Below are 20,564 nucleotides of genomic sequence, written 5' to 3'. Positions count from 1 at the left end.
AAAACAGTCTTCCATTATTCAAGAAAGTGGCAGACAGCTCCCAGTCAGGATCAAAATAGGTCTGTATGGCACAGCCTGTGCCTGCTGAGAATACCAAATGCTGGTAGTCGAAATAGCAGTCCCGCACTCCCGCACTCCCATTCAAGCCACTGGTTTTAATGGAATAATTACCCCACTACTACAGCACAAGTGTAACTGTTCCAGAGAGGCACTCTGCACCAAATAAAGGTGACTTCATTTCAGAAGTTCTGTCTTTAAAAAATACATATACTTTTGAATTAAATAACCTTATGAACCGGGGTCTCAATAGGGGAGCTAAAGAAACAATTTTTCTTCCTTTTCTGCTGAATAAGCAACAGACAAACACCTTTTCTCAAGGTAAATGTAAGTGGCTAAATACAAAACAGTGATACAAAGCCTTCATGTGATTACTTTGTTTTCTTTTTAAATTGCTATCAACAAGAATTGTTTGCAAGTTACTTCAATGCTGACTGAAACAGAGCAGGGTTAGATTGGATTTAGGGAAGAATTTCTTCCCTGTGAGGGTGGTGAGGCCCTGGCACAGGTTGCCCAGAGAAGCTGCCCCATCCCTGCAAGTGTCCAAGGCCAGGGTCGGACAGAGCTTGGAGCAACCTGGGCTAGTGGAAGGTGTCCCTGCCCATGGCAAGGGGTGAGACTGGATGAGCTTTAAGGTCCGTTCCAAACTAAACCATTCTGTGATTTAAGTGATCCTTGACAAAACAAGGACTCAATAATCCCAAAATTTCATTTCTTGAATCCTGTATTTACCTTTAGGATGCGCATATTCCTGAGCATGACATCTCCAATGCGTTGGTAATCTCCTTTCACGTGAGCATTGGTTCTGCCTTCCCTGGAACACACACAAGGAGGAAGCAAGAAGGTAATGCAAATGGGAGATCAAGAAATTTCTATTTCTTCCCTCCATCTAATTCAAGACATAATCTTTAGCCACTTGAGATTCCCATTTCACTGTTCAGATTGGTACATTAAATATGGAAGCTGTATGAAATAACAAACACAAAGCTATGCTTAGAAAACTGAGAAAGGACTAGAAATGAGTTTGTGTGAAAGTCTATTCAGGAGTTTAACCTCTCAGACCTCTGAACAGATGTCATAACATGATCACACCTGAATTTATTTTTGTTCATACCCCTTTTGAATGGTAATTATATTATAATATATAATATGTCAAGTCAGGAGAAAGTAATGCAAAGTTTAAGAGACTAAAAACATGCTCTGTGAAATAAATGGCGCTGCAAGAACTGAACTCTCATCTTAATTACAAAAAATGTTTCCTAGATTTTCAGCTGGAGTTTCATTAACTGGAAGATGTGGAAAAAACCCACAGATTATCTTTTTGACCTTGTGTTCCTTCTCTTTTCTAAGGCTTGAGAGACACTACCAGGTTATATTAACTATTGGACTTGACAATCTTAAGGGTCTTTCCTTTTACAAAACCCTTGGTCTGATGCACAATTCACACGACTACAGGATATTATACACAAGGCAGAGCTTGAAAAATGGGCTTTGCACAATGCATTTAGTACTTTTTTTATAACTATAATTTAGTAAATACTTCTCCTTGATTGTATTGATGCAGAAATACCAGGTCAAAGAGCGTTTAAGTCTGGTTTTCACATGAGGATGTAGAAAAAGGTCCCCCCGTTCGCTTACCAGAGTGACAGCCTTTGTTCAATCTCTTTCAGAAAGCCTCGATGGAACTCATAGATGGGGTCTATGTTGGAGAAGAGCAGTGTCATCAGGCCCTCTGGCATGGCATTTTCCTTGATGACCGCGCTGCGGAACCACTGCCAGAAAATCAGAAATTCCCATCAATTTCTCTATTTCAGGAGTTCGTCATTAGAACAGAAATTCCTGCTCCTGCAGCGATGGGGGAGGACAAAGTATGCACAGGGAAACAGCAGGAGGGAAGGAGAAATATTTAGGGAAGACGTAATTTGTGAGAAATGAAAAGATGGGATTTTTTTCCTTGCCAAACATTAGGAAGATGAGACATTTATGGTTGGCTCTGGGCATGAGCGTGTTTCTGAATGCGATGATGGGATGGTTGGTGACAGCTGAGTGACGGTCAGTTACCCAGTGGCTGCCCCAGCTGCTGTCACACCACTGCTGTCACTTCCATGCAGACACAACTGCTCTCAAACACCTTGGAGCCCTGTGCAAGTTACTCAGCAGTTGGAGACATCTCGTTGCAGGTCACACTCTGCACTTTATCGCTTTCGGTTCCCCGCCTTCTGGCAGGGACGGGGATATTACAAAAATCCTCTGAGGTGCCAGGTGTTCCCCCATCTTTTAGGAGAAGTGCTGGGAAGCCTGTAGGAGGAATTGGAGTGAGATGGTGCTCGCTGAAGATGCAGAGAACATCTCAACTGAAGATGCATGGCATTAAGGGACTGGAGCTTTTCTTTGATGAAATTAAAACAACAGCTTATAGAAATGCAACAGTCACAGTGCTCAAACATGGGAATTCACGAACAAAAAGCTCTTTCAGAAACAAAGCTGGAAACTCACGCTGTCCTCCAAACCAGGACTCACTTGTCTAGTCTGGGTAAAAGAAAGTGGAAGAAAAAGAAACAAGAAAACAAGACAAAACTCCTCAAACTCCCATGGGTCCTTGATGCCCTTTGCAACTGCCATCTGCTCTCAGATCCAAAGGCACAAGGACAAAAGCTTCCCAAGGAAAACCGCTGAACTGATGGTCAGGTTACAAGCAGAGCTGGCAGTTATCACTGAAACTGAATGCAAAACACTTTTAGGCTCTCTCTGTTCACAGCCTTCAGAGCAAAAGTTTGTCTAAGTTATCAGGATGGCACAGGATGGAGCTGCTGGAGCTAAGGACAGAAGTCCAGAGAAGGTATCTACTCTCCCACAGGAGGAGCTGTGGAACAAGAAAGGGGACAGCTACTTGGCTAATGAATTATGCTACATAATAAATAATATAATATATTATATTATTTTATTATTATTATTATATTATTAAACTCCAAGTTTTTCCAAACTAACAATTGGGCACGAATGTGCCAAGAAAAGCTAAAAAAAATTAAAGAAAGTCAAACCCCCTTACCACTGTGATAACTTCCAGGTCCTTTAAATAGGTCCGTTCTGTGGCAAGAATCTCCTTTGCTATGAAGTACGCCTTGTCGGTGGGGTAGCGCTGGAAGGACACACAGCCATCAACAAACAGTAAAATACACATGCTCCAGTTATTACTGAGCATGAGCTCAAACCTTACATCCCTCTTGTTGTGTGCAAATGGAGCAGCCCATTACTAACAGGGCATCTCTGTATTCGGTATCACATTCCCAAACAATGACTTCACAGCATTTTTTATATTTCAAGATTATTAAAAAATAAGGTTCTCTGTCAATTGTCAGAGAATCACAAGATGGTTTGGGTTGGGAGGGACCTTAAAACCCATTTCATTCCACCCCCTGCCATGGGCAGGGACACCTTCCATTAGACCACTTGCTCCAAGCCCCATCCAACCCAGCCTTGAACATTTCCATTATATGAACTTCCATTTCAAATCAAGGGAGAATTTACAAAAATATGGAAACAGTTATTCCAAGGTTCCTAGGTTTTAAACACTTCTCTAACCAAACACAGCACAGCAGATTTGCAACACAGTCCTTTTCCAAAACTATTCTATTTCCACTTGCAGCTTTTACTCAAGTCCTTTGAAGATCATATTAATTAGCTAAGAAAACACCAAAATCAAAGGGCAGCAGTTGTTGACTGTATGGTTGCTCCAGGGCTGCTATTTACAGAGAAGACAGAATGGGCATGGAAGCATAAAAGAATGAAATGGTGATACTGCAGTTCTGCAGCTGCAACGACCCAAAATCAGAGTTAACCTGAAAACATATATTACTAAAAATCACATAATATTAAAGACCTAATCCCATTTCAAGCTCAGATACTGTTTTGTCTCCTTAGCTCACTATGCTGTGGCACAGTTTTGTGCCAAACCTATGCCTGGTCAAAATCAGTCACAGCAAACCCATTGAGTTATGTTAAAATTTGGTCTCCTCCATGTCTGCCCTTACTGAGAGCAACACAGCCTTGAAAATTATTTCTTCTGTTTCCTTGTATGTACCGAGTTAATTAAAAATTCTCTTTTTAGAGCTGCTTTGAGATGCCTCCAGTGCTGTCAGCACATCTACTGAGCTTCCTAATCCTCCAGCTCAATGTTGCCCATGGAGGAGATGTTCTCCTGGTAACCTCTCTATTGGGTCAGCCTTAACCACACAGAATTCCTGGAGGTATGTGTCCCCAAATAATTCAGTTTGAGACACTGTCTAGCCTCTTTTCAGGTTATTTTACGCTAGTTACTGTAGTCCCACACATCAGCCCCCACCCTGGAGGAACCAGAGGACAAACTTCAACGTACTTCTACTCATTCCATAGCCATTCTCTCATCTTTAACCTACCTGTCTCAGGTCCACAGTGTCAGGCAAAGTCCTACCTAATCTTGGCTTCAGATATGGCTTTTTTGTTCTTGGGCTATTTACCTGACTGTAGTGTCATATGCTGTTGAAGCTCAGTGGGCATCCTTCTCAAACAGCCTCTTCTCAAAAGAAAAAACATCATTTTTATGGCCTCCCTGGAGCTCAAGATGATGTGGTTTTTTCATTTCGTTTAGAGCTTCAGCAGTTTCTTACATGACAGGAGAGTAGCAGGTATGTTTCAGTGTAACACAGCTCTGTGTACACCTCCTCCTGGACTCTGTACAGGATCCTAGAGCATTTCCTTACAGAGGAAGTGCTTACACGCTTACAGAGCACGAAGGCATATGAAAACGTGGGACTGTGACTTTTTACATGGGCAGGTTGTGACAGGAAACAAGGGGGAACTTTTTTAAAAACTAAAAACACACCATGGCACTTCTCATAGCCTGCATGGATCACCTTTTTCATCACCTTTGAGCATTTCTACAGGTTTTCACTTCATTCTCCACCTTTTCTTTTCCCAGGCTTCTTCTCTTCCCATCTCCCTCATCCCAATGCATCATTATTTACTCTCAGAAGCTCCAGCTCTTTCCAAATTGCTCCCTGCTGAAATTTAGTGCCGTTAATTTGCTTTTTTTCTGTCTTGTACCAGTCCTAAGTGCCTCCCCTGTGCTGAGTGCTGGCAGCAGCTTCTGGGCAGAACCTGCACCAGAAGCACCGAGAAGTGGAGTGGCTGTCACAGTGCACAGGGGCCCTGCCAAACACCTTCAGTACTGGTCAGGCACTGCAAGAGGAAAGAAAATCAGCTCATGCCTCAAAAAAACAAACACAAAAACTCTCTGAGAAGGCAGTCTCCTTCCAGAGTCCAAAGAAAATGTTTCTACAACCATAGCAGGCATCAAGGCAAATACCCCCACTTGGAAAAACTAGTGTTTCACCATACCATGTACACACAGTCTAACCTGAAAACCTTCAAAGACTCACCATATGCAGCAAGGAGTGGGGAGTTAAAAGCTTGTGGGGAGTGAAGAGCTCTACTGTGAACTTATAAAGGCCAAAATAAAAGGATTACAAGACTAAGAAAGCCTTTCCTGCCTGCCTTGTACCTCGATGACAATGTCACAAAACTAACAAGTCTGGAAATAAACAAACAAACAAACAAATAAATAAATAATAATTCCATGCACACAAAAATGTTTAACTTTTCACTTCAAAGAACAGGCTTCAGCAGTGTTAAAAATAACTCTAGGTGGGGGGAACTCCCAAAAAAAGCTCAGTTTCCACGTCCTTTTCAAGTGGGTTGTTACAATCAACCTCCATTAGAAAAGGAATGTGAAGAAATCTACCAGTAAGATGAAAGAAAACCACAGTGATTTAAAATGTAAGAAAAAACCTCATTTTTCTCAATGTTTCAGTACAGCAGCATCATGGCAGCACAGAGCAGAGAGTACACATGGCAAGAGCTGGAGAGTTTGCAGAACACACCCCCTGATTAACTAGGTGGAATTACAGCAGCATCACCTTCAAATCAGAGCTCTATTCAGAGAAATATTGTAAGATTACATTTTTCTTGTACAATAAAGCTCTAAAACTCCTGTGGAATTTAGCTTAGTTCAATTTAAACAATTTGTTTCCACCTGGGTCTGTTTCACTTCAAATAATGTCTCTGAATGGACATTGAAGCCTTGGAAGGCTCAGGAGTTGATCCAGCTTAAGATCAATACAATAAAAAAAGTTCCCTAGGAGCCTCACTTTTATAAATTAGTTTCAGCCTGAATGAGAACATCAGCTGCCAAAACACCAGACTTTGCAAAAAGAGGCAGAAAGGGTTGGGTTCAGCCCTTTAGGCAGCTAATGTGTTCACTGCTCATTATTTCCAGGCTACAAGGATAAATGAGAGGAAGTATATTTTAAATAACTATGGAAAGTAAAGGTAGAGCGACCTGCCAAAACTGTAAACTCCACCTCAAAAAGTCTAAATGAGACAGGGAAGCTGCCAGCTGGGTGAGTTTTCTCCAGTTCAGCTCCCAGTTACGGGTTAAACCTTCCTCTCTCTGGCAAACACTTACTCACACCACATCCACACCACAGGTGTTTCTCAACAGCATCACACAATCTGAGTCAGTTATCTGGGGTCTCCAGGAAAGGAGTGCCTGGAAGTGCTCAAGGATATGGTGAAGACACCATAGAGTAGGGGCCCGTGACCTTCTTGCCTGAGGATCCTGCTCCTGACAGAGGCAGGACAACCAGGACGCTGGATGGGGCAAGCAGAAGAGCAGGAGCAAAGAGCACACAAGGTGGTTTCTTCTCTGAGGCTGCACGGAAAACTGTAGATCCCAGCGTGGCCACTGATTCCATACAGAACTGAGTCTGGACAGTGGAGCCTTCCTTGCACTGTAATGGAAGGTCCTGGATTCTTTTCAAGTACAAAAGAGTCAACAAACCTCCCTGCTAGCCAGCAAGGCAAGGGGAGCAAAGAGGTTTCCAGCAAAATGGTCATGGAACTCTACTGTTAGGCAGACTTCTCTATCCTACTGGAGGAAACACAGCAAATCCTGAGCTCTACATGGGGGTGAGGAAAACCCCACATCATGTGGGGGAGTCCTCAGATAAAGCAACCAGTGCTTACAGGTGGGCAGAAAGGAAAGCAGCCCAGGCATAGAGCAGTACCTAGACATAAGCATGTTCTGAAGACCCAAAGTTGTTCCTGCTTTGAGACTCACTGAACCTGCAAAAGTCAGGAGCACTTTTGCTTCCTTCTTTCCAGAAAGTAAGCCTCAAACTTCCACAAAGCCAGAGCACTGTCCACCTCTTTCCAGACAGAAGGGTCAGCCATGGAGAGGAGAGCTTCAACAACACAGCCAGCCCTGCCGACCAAGCCCATGGCAGACTGGGTGTGAGAGAATTCACTGCTGTGACAGCCTGCTTGTTGTGACAGCTGAGGCTGAGCTCAGGTCCTTCACAGCTGAAGAGCCACACCTCAGGATGCCTCTAAAGGTCCTGCTATGATCAGGAAGTACAGCCTGGAGGACTGACATATGGTGAGATGGACCATTGAGGCCATGACAAGACTGCATGGGAAGGAAGGAACCTAGGAAGGACACACCTTACACATTAACAAATAAGGCTCCCTAAGGAACATTGTGTCCAACTCCCTGCTCCTTGAGGATCCACCTGAAAATAAACCGTATGACTAAGAGCATCGTCCAGATGCTCCTTGATTTCAGGCAGGCTTGGTGCCATGACTACTTCCCTGGGCAACCTGCTCCAGGGACCAACCACCCTCTGGGTGAAGAACCTTTCCCTAATGTCCAACCTGAACTCATTTCCATTCTGGGGTACAAAAGGTGGATTTTGAGCACAGTTCCCTGCCACACTGTCCCTGCTAAAAGAGAGGGAGAGGGTCCCAGTGGCAATGCCAGGAAGACACAAGAAGATGCCAGGAGGGCAGTGGGGACTCCTGCCACAACTGTGAGAGACATCCGACCAAACCTTCAGCAGTGGAGTTTTTAACACAGTCACCAAACCCATCTGTTCAACCACAAAATAAGACACAATCAGCATTCAGTGCCCAGCAATCACAGCTCCTCACCTGACACCATCAGTGCCCAGCACAGCTCCTCACCTGACACCATCACTTCCCAGCTACATCATGATCTTACCTTCCGTTTCATTTCATCATCCTCTTCTATCCTGGCCCCACCAGCGTCGCTGAGGACAGGACTCAGCAGAGGGGATGAGCCCTGGGCAGCTGCGTTCAAGTTCACCTGAAAGGCCGGGGTCAAGCCCAGGGGACTCTTCAGCACAAGGGAGGAGAGCTCGGGATGGTCCACGGGGAGGCCTGGGTGGGAAGAGAACAAGAAAATGGAGTGGAAAAGGAGAGAAAATTATTTCAAAGATAGAGCAACTAAGGTGATTACTCACTGTTACAGCAAACCAGAATTGCCATCTCATATTATTTTAAAAAAGGCAAAAGAAAAAGAGCAAAAAGGCATATAGATCCAAAGACTTCAGTGTATATCTCAAAGCAAAGGAAGTGTTCCCTGAATCCCACGGGTTACATGGCAGCGCAGTAAGGACAGACACTGCTACAACTGCAGTTAAGGGAAGGATAAATTGCTTAGTGTCAAGGAAAAAGTGCTGTTGAGTAGCAACACGGTTCACAACACAGGGTTATACTGCAGGGACAAGAACACAGCTTTTATTTTTCCTTCTCAAGACAAGAGTTACTTTTCAACCCAGGGAAAAGCTAGCACAAATCATTCCACAACTCACCACTTCAGATGACAAAGTATGTTAAAAATACATTCAGAAATCAGGGAATCTCCAAAATTGGTCCAATGGAAGAGGAAAACCTCTTGCTATACAGAGAGGGAGCATGCAAGAGAGTTCATTCCTAGCTCTTCTAATATCTGAATAGAATAATCTCAAGAAAATTAATTTTGCAGCACTGAGTATTAACTGGATGGACACAATCCACAGCTAAACCTGCTACAAACAGGAGCAACAGGTACTGCTTTGCTTTAGATTATTAATTGTCTTTTTAAAAAATATTATTATTATTTCATTTGTGGACCCTTTAGAGATTTCTGACACATAAGGCACCATCACAGTGAATTTAAGCTTCCTCTTTTCAGCATGCAGACCCCCCTTGGGGGTTCACAGGGAAAATGACCAAGATCAACTTTCTGGGACCAAACAAAGGCGACAGACACTCCAATTACACTACACACACAGAATTCCTCCTAACCTCACATGTTATTTTTTCTGATCTTCTCTGTGATAAACAGATGAGTTTCCTCAGGTGAGGCAACTAAACAGGTACCAACATTTCAGTATCTCCAGCTCAAACACCCAGCCATGCTCCCAAGCCTCCCCAGCAGGATTTGTCAAGTCACAAGTGCTATACCACCTGCCCAAAGGCAAACAGGGAAATCAAGAGCCAACCCTAAACTGCCAACCCATCATTTCCCAGACTACTTAGAAATCATCACAAAAGGCTTTAAAAAAAAGAAATCAGTCCCCACGGATATATACAGTATTTCCTGACACAGTCACGAGGCACGGGTGCTGGAGAAGGAGTTGAGAGCTTTCGATTCCCAGCTGCTCAGGCTCGGGAAGCACACCCAGGGCGAGGCAGCCCCAGCCTGTAATTCCACATGGACAAACGCAGGAAGCTAAACAGTGCTGCACTCGGTCACCTGGAAGAGATTCAGATCATCCAGGCTGCGGAGTTAACCATTCATACACTAGTCCAGCACTAATTCTGGAGCAGATTTTTGCTTCTGCCTGAGCATTTTCTCCATTCCCACTGCTTTTAATATCACCCCTGGAAAGCAACACTGCCTGGCATTTGTTTTACCTATCCAGAAACAGGAGTTTCTTCAAAGTTTGCTTTTACATGCCAGGAAAGCTGAAACAACAGCTTCCAAACAAATGAGCTTGCAGGGGAGAGGAGCTTCTTTAAGTTCTTGGAATTTAACATGAAGTAGCAACGAATTCCAGAATCTGTAACTTGAATTGTTTCCAGACAGTCCAAAAGCTCAGATACAGGAGGAGGAAATGGGATGTAACTTGCTCTAAACTCCACTGCTTGCCTATTTCAGACAGGTTGGTAAGCTGGCTGGTAAACTGATTTCAAATACTGCATCCAAAAGAAAGAACCCCACTGCCTGAAGCCAGAGTGACTGATGGAAATGAGAGACACATTCACAGAATCCCAGAATGGTTTGAGTTGGAACGGACCTTAAAGATCATCCAGTTCCATCCCCTGCCATGGGCAGGGACACCTTCCACTAGCCCAGGTTGCTCCAAGGCCCGTCCAACCTGGCCTTGGACACTTCCAGGGATGGGGCAGCCACAGCTTCTCTGGGCAACTTGTGCCAGGGCCTCACCACCCTCATGTGGAAGAATTTACTCCTAATATCCCATCTGAAACTACCCTCCTTCAGCTTAAGGCTGTTCCCTCTTGTCCTGTCACTTCCAAAATTTGCCTTTTCTAGAAAAGACTATAAAAATGTCACAGAGCAGCTTGGGTTAGCTTTTTGGCTAACATTTGTTTAATTAAATGTTTGATAAATGCTCAGTTTGATGGTGTGTCTTGGCAGATGACATTACAGGTGAGGACCGTAATTTTCATTCTCATAATCCAAGTCGTCTTCACCAGAGCAGCACAGAGGGACTTCAGGCAAGCAGATAGGATGTACAGCAATTCCTTACTCTCCAGGGGAAGGATGGTAAAGGGAGAAGCCGTTTCAACAGTTGTTCAATGTAGAAAACTCCTAATTAGGTAGAAATATTGATGCAAAGATCAAAACACGTGAATGATTCCCTCTGACATCAAACCCTGGTGCTCTGAGGTCTTCCCTTCCCCGCAGGCAGCATCCTCCAGATACATGAAAAGGGATTATTCTTTCAGAGGAATGTTTCCATGTTTCAATGTTCTGCATGAAGTAGAAATTTGTTTTCTACGAGTAAGTCACACAAACACCTCAAATTGATGTTTGTAAGTGCTGCAAGCAGGAGTCAGGGCTTCCATGTGACAATGTGGGGATTCAACGCTGCAGCCCAGACCCTCAGACAGAGCTGCATTCCACACACAACAAACTTCTGCTTCCACATCACATACAAATGCACTTAAGGCAACATCCAAAAATGCATCAGCTCGGTGTAATATTCATACTCAAAGATCTTTAGGAATACTAATACTTCTTAGTTTCACTATGTAGTTAGAAACACATATCCTTAAGCAAACAAACCCAGTTTCGTAAAAAGACCAACGTGCATGTAATTGAAATAAAAAATAAAAACCAATCAATAAAGCATTGGAAAAGCACTGTAGTTTGCATGAGCACAGCTACAGACTTGGGTGAGGATGCTGGCTTTATCTTCCACAGCTACTTGGTAATATTGGTTATGTAGAAGCAGGCTCCATTTGGTTTCCACTGAGGTAACAAGCGGAATGATAATAAGCTTTGCCATCACTTCCCAGTTATTTTTTCAGAGGGTATTTCCATTCTTCAATCTAAATTCAATCCCTATGCAGAAAGCCAGATTTGAATGCACAGGCTGGCCAAAATAAAATGTAAGCATAGGTTCTATAAGCTTTACGCCTGGGTGCTTAAAATAATTCAAAGACAGACAACAACAACAGTATCCCAGTAATACAGAGCATTATGGGATGGACAAAAGCTACGTGAGGGTCAAATGTCACCAATGGCTCCTTATCAAATGGAGTGCCTCTTGCATTTCACGGAAAACAACTTCATTATTATATCATGGTTATTACTACTACTTCAAACAGATGAGATTGTTTTTAGGCTAACACCCTGCAGAGGCTGACTAGAAGATGATGGGAGCCCACTCAGAGCCCCTCTTCTGCCCAATGCCCTGCTGAACCCACTGCATGCACAGATCAAAGGATTATTTCCAGAGTGAAATCATTAGCAAGCTGATGTACTACAAGCAAAATCCTGGAAAACACCCTATTTTCCTTATTTCAAAATATCACAACTAATAGATTTCCCCCCTGCAAATCTTTCCTTTAAAAAGATGAGGGATAGTTGGGAGAGAGAGAGAGAATCTTGAAAATTATCTAAGAGCCTAAAAACCTACTTAAGAGACCTTAAATTCAAAGATCTCTTTCTTACAGGTACAGATCACATTAAATGTTAAAGCAGGTTTATAGCACTTGGCACGAGCCCCAGTGCAACTGTATGTACCTGTGAAGCCACATCTACACGTGGCACCGTTGTAGAGTCCGAAGGTTGGTCCCAGTTTTATGGTCACACCCAGGATCTGAAACAATCGCCCTTCTTTTGCCACCTTTCCCCCCTCGTTTGCAGGAAAAGAGAATTTACCTAAACATTGGTCACGGACTCCTGCAGGAGGAACTTTCCACCTAGAAAACATGCAATTGCCTCCACATGCTATGTTTGCAATAAAGGACAAACTTCCAATAAAAACAGATATACAGGAGAGAGTTCGAGGGACATACTCAGTTTAAAAGAAAAGGTCTCCACAATAAAGGTAATTCCTACAAAGAAATCTGAACTTCTAGTCCCATTTGTATGCCAAGCAAAAGGTCTGCACAAACCAGGAATTTGAAACTCACACACTAGTGTTTGCCCCAGCTGTGCTCTACTTTCAGTGAAGGGGTATGGGGAGAAAACTGTCTGGAGAAAGCTGGAAAGAGAACTCTAAGATGCCTTGGCTAGGAGAACAAATATTTATTCTATTTCAAAGGCAAGGGTAACGAAAATAAAGCTAAAAAGCCCATGTTGTCATTTATATCAAAGTTTTCCTTGTTTTATTGCATAAACAATTAAAATTACGAATTAGTACAAATCTGTAGTTTCATAATTGGCAATCTGAACAGACACAAAGAACCCCAACATATAATTCAATAAACATTTACCGTATAAAAGATAAAGTTCAAGAGATCAGTTAAGAAATTCCAGCTCTCTTTGTTTTAATGTAATCCTTTCCTGGTAAGAGTAGCACCTATGGAACTGAGGAGTCCCTCTAACCAAGGCACACGTACCCCTGTATGGAACAAATGGGAATTTTGTGTTTCGAGCAACAGCGGAATATTGTGACTTTGGAAAACGTACAGCAACACCTTCCCACAGACCAGGTTCAATTAACCACGCTCCAAATTTGAACCTCCAAAGCTCCAGCTCACCTGCTGGACTAATCCTATGAGAGTCCATGAGCAGGTAATAAATTAAGTGGATTTTATGATGCGTTTGAAACTGTAAATTCTCCCCATCTTCATACAGCGAATGTATATGTAGAGCCATACATATACACACTGCATTTGTGACCAGTGAGGTGTAAGAGCTCCTGAAAATGACAGGCAATGACAGCTAAAGGACTACACTGAGAACTGTGATTATACTCATTCATTCCATCAGTACTGAGTAACTATGGCTTAGAACATTTTGCAAAATGACAATAATGGGAATGACTTATCGACAGGTTTGCACCAAAAAGCATAAAATTATAATAACTTTTATTAGTGTCTTTGCAAAATCTTACCCTTACCAAGACTTGCAACTAAACAAAAACTACCACCACCAAAAAAAAACCCCAACAAAAACAACCCAACACCAAACCATAACCAAGCCACCAACAAAATAAAACAAAAATCCTTTAAACAAAATCACCTATGACCACAACACAAATAAACACAGGAAAAAGGAGAGCAATACTTGGTATTATCCAGATTATCCAGCAACTCTGAAATTCACTGGAAAATAAAGTGAAAGGTGAGAGTAGATCAATATATTGCCCTATTCCATCCTAAGATAAAATACGGCAAGTCCTGGGAATATATAGCATGTATTACTTTACTAATGAATGAGTACTTAAAAATTACAAAGTCTACACACAATGGATAACACAGGTTAGTAATTTTACCAAAGCTTAACCAGATGATGGATAGGTCAGAGAATATTCCATGACCCATGTTTTGTGCAAATTAAGTTTCACTAACTGCACAGACGACAATCAAAAATGCTCTGATGTAGTGCTTTACATTCAGTAAATGTATTTAAGCATAGAAACGTTGTGAGTATACACACAGAGGAGTACAGGTGCAGATTAAATTACTCACTCAAGACACGCATTTTGGTGCCTTTTAGTCACACTGCAATGTGCAGTTGAGTACTGCAGAGCTAAGCCCAGCAGCCTAACTCACTGGGAAAAGCCACTGGTATTAACATGCTTCCTACAGCTGCATGTGCTTGCTAAAACAGAACAGAGAGACGTGGAAGGATGGAAAACAGCCCTGCTTCCACGGGAAAACTCCCTGTGGAGTAGGAGCGATGGCTCCAGTACCCTCCTTTTGCTGAGCCACCACTGCAACAGCTGCTGGGTGCCCTGTGCAGAGCAGGGGAACAAACCTGGAAACCCCTGTGGTTCTCCTACTGGAAAAACACAGCACTAAAATCTGTGCATTGACTAGAAATGTACGTACCTGTGTATGTCCCCCCCAGCCTCCTGCAGGGGGGGTCAGAAAACAAACGTGAAAGAAGAACGTACCTGCAGAGGTGGGGGTCGGGGGCGGGGGGGCGACCACTCACTGGGCCCTGGACTCACAAAGTTTACACCTAGGCTTTATCTGCTCTACCACAGCTCCTCAAATGCTTTCTTCTTGCATGGAATACTTGACAAAGATCTTCTCATTTTTTTCCTAAGTCACCTCCCCTGTTTTCCACGCACATGGTTCTTGCAGCAGCGGTCGCTGCTCAGGGGTCTGCAAGGCTCTTGGTGAGGTGGTTGGCACCAACGCCACCACACCTGCCAGTTCACTACTCACCTTCGTGAAAAGAAAACTTGTGTGTTCAGGAAACAGACAGAAATTAGCACCAGGAACTAAATTTTTGGTATCAACATTGTGAAAAGAAAATCAAGCAAACCACAGGGAATAATGTTAAAAGCCCAGGGGCATCGGCAGGACTCGGGACACACCACACTGCCTCGCAGCTCACCAGTTCCATCACACTACTCAAAGACAAATGAAGTGGACAGGGCAGGGAAAGCCATTCCTTCTCTCACCTTCTCCTGCCACCTCAGGAGACAGTCAGTGGAGAAGAGGATGCCTGGCATGGCTCCACTGCATTGAAATAACCCACACATGGTGTTCAAGCTCCTTGCGACAGCTGGAACCATCCCATTCCCTTGAGGGCAGCTGGTTTTTCTCTCCATCTCTACTGGAAAGTGACTCTGAACTTATCCCTCTGAAGGAAATGATGAAGAACCTTTGCTCACAGCTTTCTTGCTATAATAAAAACTCTACTCACAAACTAAATTTTCTACTCTTTTGTGTCTGTCTGGGAAACCATGAACAAAAAAACACAGCTCAGTATGCAAAGATATCCTCAGAAGCCATATGGCTTTGGAAACCAAGAGAAGCATAGCAGGAAACCATGACAGCTCTATGCTGTCAGTCAGCCAGAGCACATATAGGACTAGCAGGGGCACAGGAGCAGCTCTGAACTCTCACTCTAACTAAAACCTTCATCTAAAAATATCTGTACCAGGGTCAAAGCTCCCCTTCCTCTGTCCTCACCTGTGGATCCACATAGCCTGCCCTAAGCTAAAGGATTGAGACTCTAGTCACTCCCATTCCTTTAGAAAACAAAAGGGGCACTACACTAAGACCCTTATTACTTTCTTTAAAAAAAAAAGTCCCTGAGATTGGAAACAGCCAATAAAAGATCTGCACCATTGCAAAATACAAGAAGAAAGACATTGAAGATGCCTTTTCAAACTAACTGTGATGCAAGAAAGAGAATTGGGAAGCCTGTCCATTGAAAATACAGGCAGTTTCTCCTAAGATCTTTTGAAAACCAAGAGAATTTAGTTGGATTTATTCCCATATTAAGCAATTCTAACACATTTAGAGGGAACGCTTGTGATTGGGGCATAGGACATGAAACAGAGGCAGACAAAGTTATATGTAATAGCTGAATCCTGATTCTTTTTTTAAAAGATCCAAGAAACTAACAGCCTTTCTCTATATCTTTATCTATATATTTGTCCCTGATGCTGCCACCTGTTAGAGAGTTTGAAGACAGAATTCTGTCTTCTTTTCTGGTTTCTTTTTCTTCCTTACTAGTTCATTGTGAGAGGAAATCAGACAAAGCACCTAAAAACATACTTAAAGGCACCAGCTTTGGACGCCACTACAGACCTCCTCCAAGTCCTATTTTGAAATGTCACACCACACATGCAGGACATCATCTCCACAGGCCTGAATAAAGTCACACAAAGAGCCAGAACACACATTCAATAGGAGAGAAATATAAGTAACATACAGCACTGATAAACGACAAAAAGAGCAAACTGCTGTACATTCTGGGAGGTCTGAGCTAATACTTTGTTCTAAAAGTGCTTTGGCTTTCTGTACCACTGGCAAGGCAGACAGGTTTCTCGTGGGACAACAGAGATTTCACTCAAACACAGTAAGTCAAGTGAGATAAAAGCAAGTGCTGTGCAGAATAATCACATCTTGGTAAAACTAAGTTGGAAGAAATAGGTGACTAAAGGAGGTTTTACCTCCTTGTGCTCTGCCACATGTTGAGAAAAATTCTATTAAAGTTTTAGTTATCAGAATTTTGAGAAATAATAGTACTTTTTAAATGTTTGAGCAAACAATTAAGGTCTTTAACTGATATCAGTAATATTGAGCATAAAGTTATGATTGTAACTAAGTTGCTTATTTTGGAGGTGTTGACTGTATTAGTACTGCACTCTCTCTGCAAAGGACTGAAAACTGGGCAGAAGGGAACCCCAAAAACAAATGCCTGAAGGAGATGATGCACAAGATTTGGGTCAGGTGTAATGGATTTCACATTCTTGCTTGTACAAAAGCAAAATACTCTAAAAACTGCTATTACGAGCCGAAGCTCAGGTTGGACTCTCTGATCTCAGAGGTCTTTTCCAACTTGTGATTCTGTAATGTCACTACCCCAAACCATGGCAGTTAGGAAGGACATTTCACAACTTTTGCTGTTTCACCTCAATAAATGTTGCTAAATTACATGTGACCAGTTCAGTAACTGTCTTTTCAACTACCCTTTCAAACCTATAGGTCAAGTTTCACATCAAAGTCACCCGCCTAAAAGAATTTATAAAAGCCCTGAAGCTCTAACTGTTGTCTCCAGTATTCACCCCTCCTAACCACTCCATTTCTCAGAAAATTTTATGATATTTTTCTGAATACAGCCCATATCTTAAAGAAAAAGTTAAAGCTATCACCGGGTTTACCCCAGCTGTCCTTCACAGATACAAATTAATTCAGAAAAGTATCCTATAAGTATTTTTATGCAGAGTGACTAAATAACGAGAAAGAAGGTGAGACAAAATGCGATGGGGATTAAGTGCTTTTATAGTCTCTGTGTATCTCCAAACTGCTGCAAAATGTTTGCTGCTGGACTGCTGAAGGCACTTGCAAGTCAGCAAATATGATTGTCTTCACAAGAAGTTTGGTGACTGCTTGGTTGTGTACACATTCCCTCTTCCCAACTACCACACAGGCTATTTATTCTTCGAAGCATACCACAGACATGTTGCATAGGTTGATATTTTAAAACTGTCCTTCAGAGATGATTTGAAGAGTGTTCTTTTTTTTTTGATTGTGGAAACAAAAACAAAATGAGGACCTTGCTACAGTGCTGGAAAATGGGCAATTTAGTGGAAGCAGCTGCTGGTTAATAAGCATGTGCAAAAGTGACTGTTTTATGCAGGTGTTGCAGGAACAGCATACATCAGACTCTTACAGATATGTTTTTAGCCAAAGAAATCCTTCAGTATACTGTAAGTTGTGATGTCTGCATGAGCCAGTTGATACTTAAGTTCTTTGAAATCAGTGGGTTTTCCTAAATGCAGTATTTTCCAACATTGTAGCCTATTATAACTTGTTCTTGATGCAGTGTGATGCATGGAAACGCAGCACCACAGCCTGGATACTTTGAGGGAGACTGAAGAGGTATATGAATTAACAAAAAAAAAAAAATTAACTACGTTATGTGATTTAAAATCCAGCCACTGGATTGGGGTTTTCTTTCCTAAAGCAACTGATCACACTCTTTTGACTTCCAAGCCTGAACAGCACAGAGGGATCGATCACAAAAATCAAGACTCGTGATTGACGTGTGACTTCTCTGTCCAGTCTTCTTGCGTGAGATTTTTTAAATTGTTCTGAAAGTCAAAACCGAAGTTATCCCCAGTGGCTTGAGCAAAAGGGTTACTAAAGAAAAGATTTACATCCAGAGGTGCAGCAGTTCCGGAGTCCCAGGAGTCTGTGTCTGTGCTGCTGGAGTCTTCTGTGGTGGTGGGGGGATAGCTCAGCTGCTCCAGTTGGTCAATAATGTCCGTGAACTGGAAGGCTGAGCTGGACTCGGAGCGCACTGAGTAGGCAGGGAAGTTCACCATGGAGCTGGCCTCGGAATGGTTGGCAGAGCCATAGGCATGCAGGGAGGATGTACCATTCAGCGGCAAGTTATTGAGGGAGCTGCTCTCAGAGCGGTTGTTGATGAGGGAACTCGTTTCAGAGGGGCTCAGGAGGCTTTGCATTCTGCTCGCTTGGGCCTTCACCTCAAACAGCTCTGAGGTGTCCGATGGCCTCTCGTTGCCGTTGAAATCACTCCCTTCTTCAAATTCAAACTCCTCTTCCATATTCATATCCACAGCTTCGGTGGAGTACCTGTCAGGGCTCGACTGAGCAGAGACTGTGTTTTGCTGGAGGGCATCTGTAGTTAAACGAAGTGACTCCGACATACACTTAGAAAACTCAGAACCCTTTAACTCTAACCCACTGTACACATAGGAAAATGCCTCAGAGCCCCCAGCAAAAAAGGACATTTCTGCTGGGTCATCATCAATAAACTCCTCTGACACCTGTAACTGTGCATTTGTCAGTGTGAAAAGAGGGGCACCCCGGCTGCCGTGCTGCTGCTCCTTTTCAGCAATGAATACACCTGTGGTAAAGTCATCCTCATCATTGTCATTTTTACAACCAGCAATCCTGCTCTCCTTACTACTCCTCTCTATGTCTACATCTACACCACAATCACTCTCAACAACAGGACAAGACAGGTTACAGTTTCCTTCAACACTACCAAACCCAACACCTTGGAGCATGGGAGATCCGGGTTGCTGCAGCAGATTCCTCCCCGCTTCTTCTGCTGGTGCTGCAGTGGTTTTGTCTGGAATCCTTGTGTAGGGCGCGCGGGGGTCCAAGGAGGAAGGGCTGGATTCAGCAAAGATGGGCAGGACAGGAGCAGGACTGGCCGAGGAGCGAACTGAGGAAAAGGGAGCAGCTGTCGAGGCAGGAGACCCTGGGGTTCTCAAGCCTTCAGTGAATGGGACACTCTAAGAGGGGAAAAAAAGCAGAAACACAACAGATAAAAAGGTTTTTGTAATACATAAAAACAAATGCAACATCCAGTTACACACAGATGCAGAAGGAATATGTGCTTCAGAGGAGCTCACGTTACAGCAAACAAAACACTGCACAGAAGCTGATCCAGCAGCCCCTGTAAGGAACAAGGTCTGTTTTCTTTAATTCTGGTAACTGGATGGAAAATTAAATCCAAGTATTTTACAGCCTCTGCTGAACAAGCATCCACAAGGAAAAATAACCAAATGACAGTGAAATTCCGTGATGCTTCCTTAACCTCTCCCATGTAACACAAGTGCATTTGGTGAAATGCTTGTTTCTTGCTGTGGTCTGCAGAAGGCACAATGAACTCGAGACTGCCAGAGAGCACCTGGAGACAAACTAATCCTCTGAAGTAATAACATACTAGAAAGTCTGACATTTCCTTCTCAGTTCAGCTGAACTTTGAAAAGTAAAATACTACTCACTTTACACTCCATTGGCTACAACTATCAAACCAGTAACACCCACAAAAAGAACTGTGAAGCAGGGATGAAGACCAAACAGTGAAAGCAATTCTGGATGGTGACTCCTTCACCATCACCTCAGAAAGCTGTTTGTCCATGCCCCTGACCACAACACCAAGAGCACTGCAGAACTGACCTGTTTTGGCACATCTGTGTTGGAGGCGCGAGTGGATGCTCTGACCTTGCTGTGCCTCCTGTGGGACAGAGCAGTCTGTGAGCATCCAAGACATGAACCAGCCTCCTCCCCTCCCCAGTCACCCACTGCCATTCCAGTAGCCAACAGGCACGTCTCAAGCTCTATTTTACCGTGTTTTGTTAAAAACTAGTTCAAGATTTAAAAAGGTCAAAAGAGTTGTAAATTAAACGATGCAGGAGCAAGAAACATACAAAAAATAGAATGAAGCAAGACCCAGATCATTCGTAGAATCACAGAATCATTCAGGTTGGAAAAGACCTCTAAGATCATCAAGTTCAACTGTTCCCCCAGCACTGCCAAGCCCAGCACTCAGTCGTGTTCCCAAGCGTCCCATCTCCAGGTTTTTTTAACATCTCCAGGGATGGTGACTCCACCACTGCGCTGGGCACCCTGTGCCAGTGCCTGACCATTTGTTCAGTGAAGAAATTTTCCCTAATATCGAACCTAAACCTCCCCTGGCACAA

General features: G+C 43.1%; 1 protein-coding gene across 6 annotated transcripts in view; it reads right to left on the bottom strand.

The window, feature by feature from the left end:
- The window catches only part of FARP2 (FERM, ARH/RhoGEF and pleckstrin domain protein 2), a 75,489-nt gene that overhangs the window by 13,004 nt on the left and 41,921 nt on the right, over positions 1–20,564 (bottom strand). For all 6 annotated transcript variants that reach the window (XM_027703759.1, XM_027703760.1, XM_027703758.1 and 3 more), the window contains 6 exons: positions 20,041–20,098; positions 19,130–19,370; positions 8,153–8,331; positions 3,107–3,196; positions 1,696–1,829; positions 790–871 (listed from right to left, as the gene is read on the bottom strand). In XM_027703759.1, the coding sequence (XP_027559560.1) occupies positions 790–871; positions 1,696–1,829; positions 3,107–3,196; positions 8,153–8,331; positions 19,130–19,370; positions 20,041–20,098 (784 nt within the window). The remainder of the gene's footprint in view (positions 1–789; positions 872–1,695; positions 1,830–3,106; positions 3,197–8,152; positions 8,332–19,129; positions 19,371–20,040; positions 20,099–20,564) is intronic.

This window comes from Neopelma chrysocephalum, unplaced genomic scaffold (genome assembly GCF_003984885.1).
Source record: "Neopelma chrysocephalum unplaced genomic scaffold, ASM398488v2 Primary Assembly neopelma1_252, whole genome shotgun sequence".
NCBI classification, from domain to species: Eukaryota; Metazoa; Chordata; class Aves; order Passeriformes; family Pipridae; genus Neopelma; species Neopelma chrysocephalum.
The sequence above is the reverse complement of the archived record's forward strand: the minus strand, read 5'-3'. Positions and strand labels throughout refer to the sequence as shown.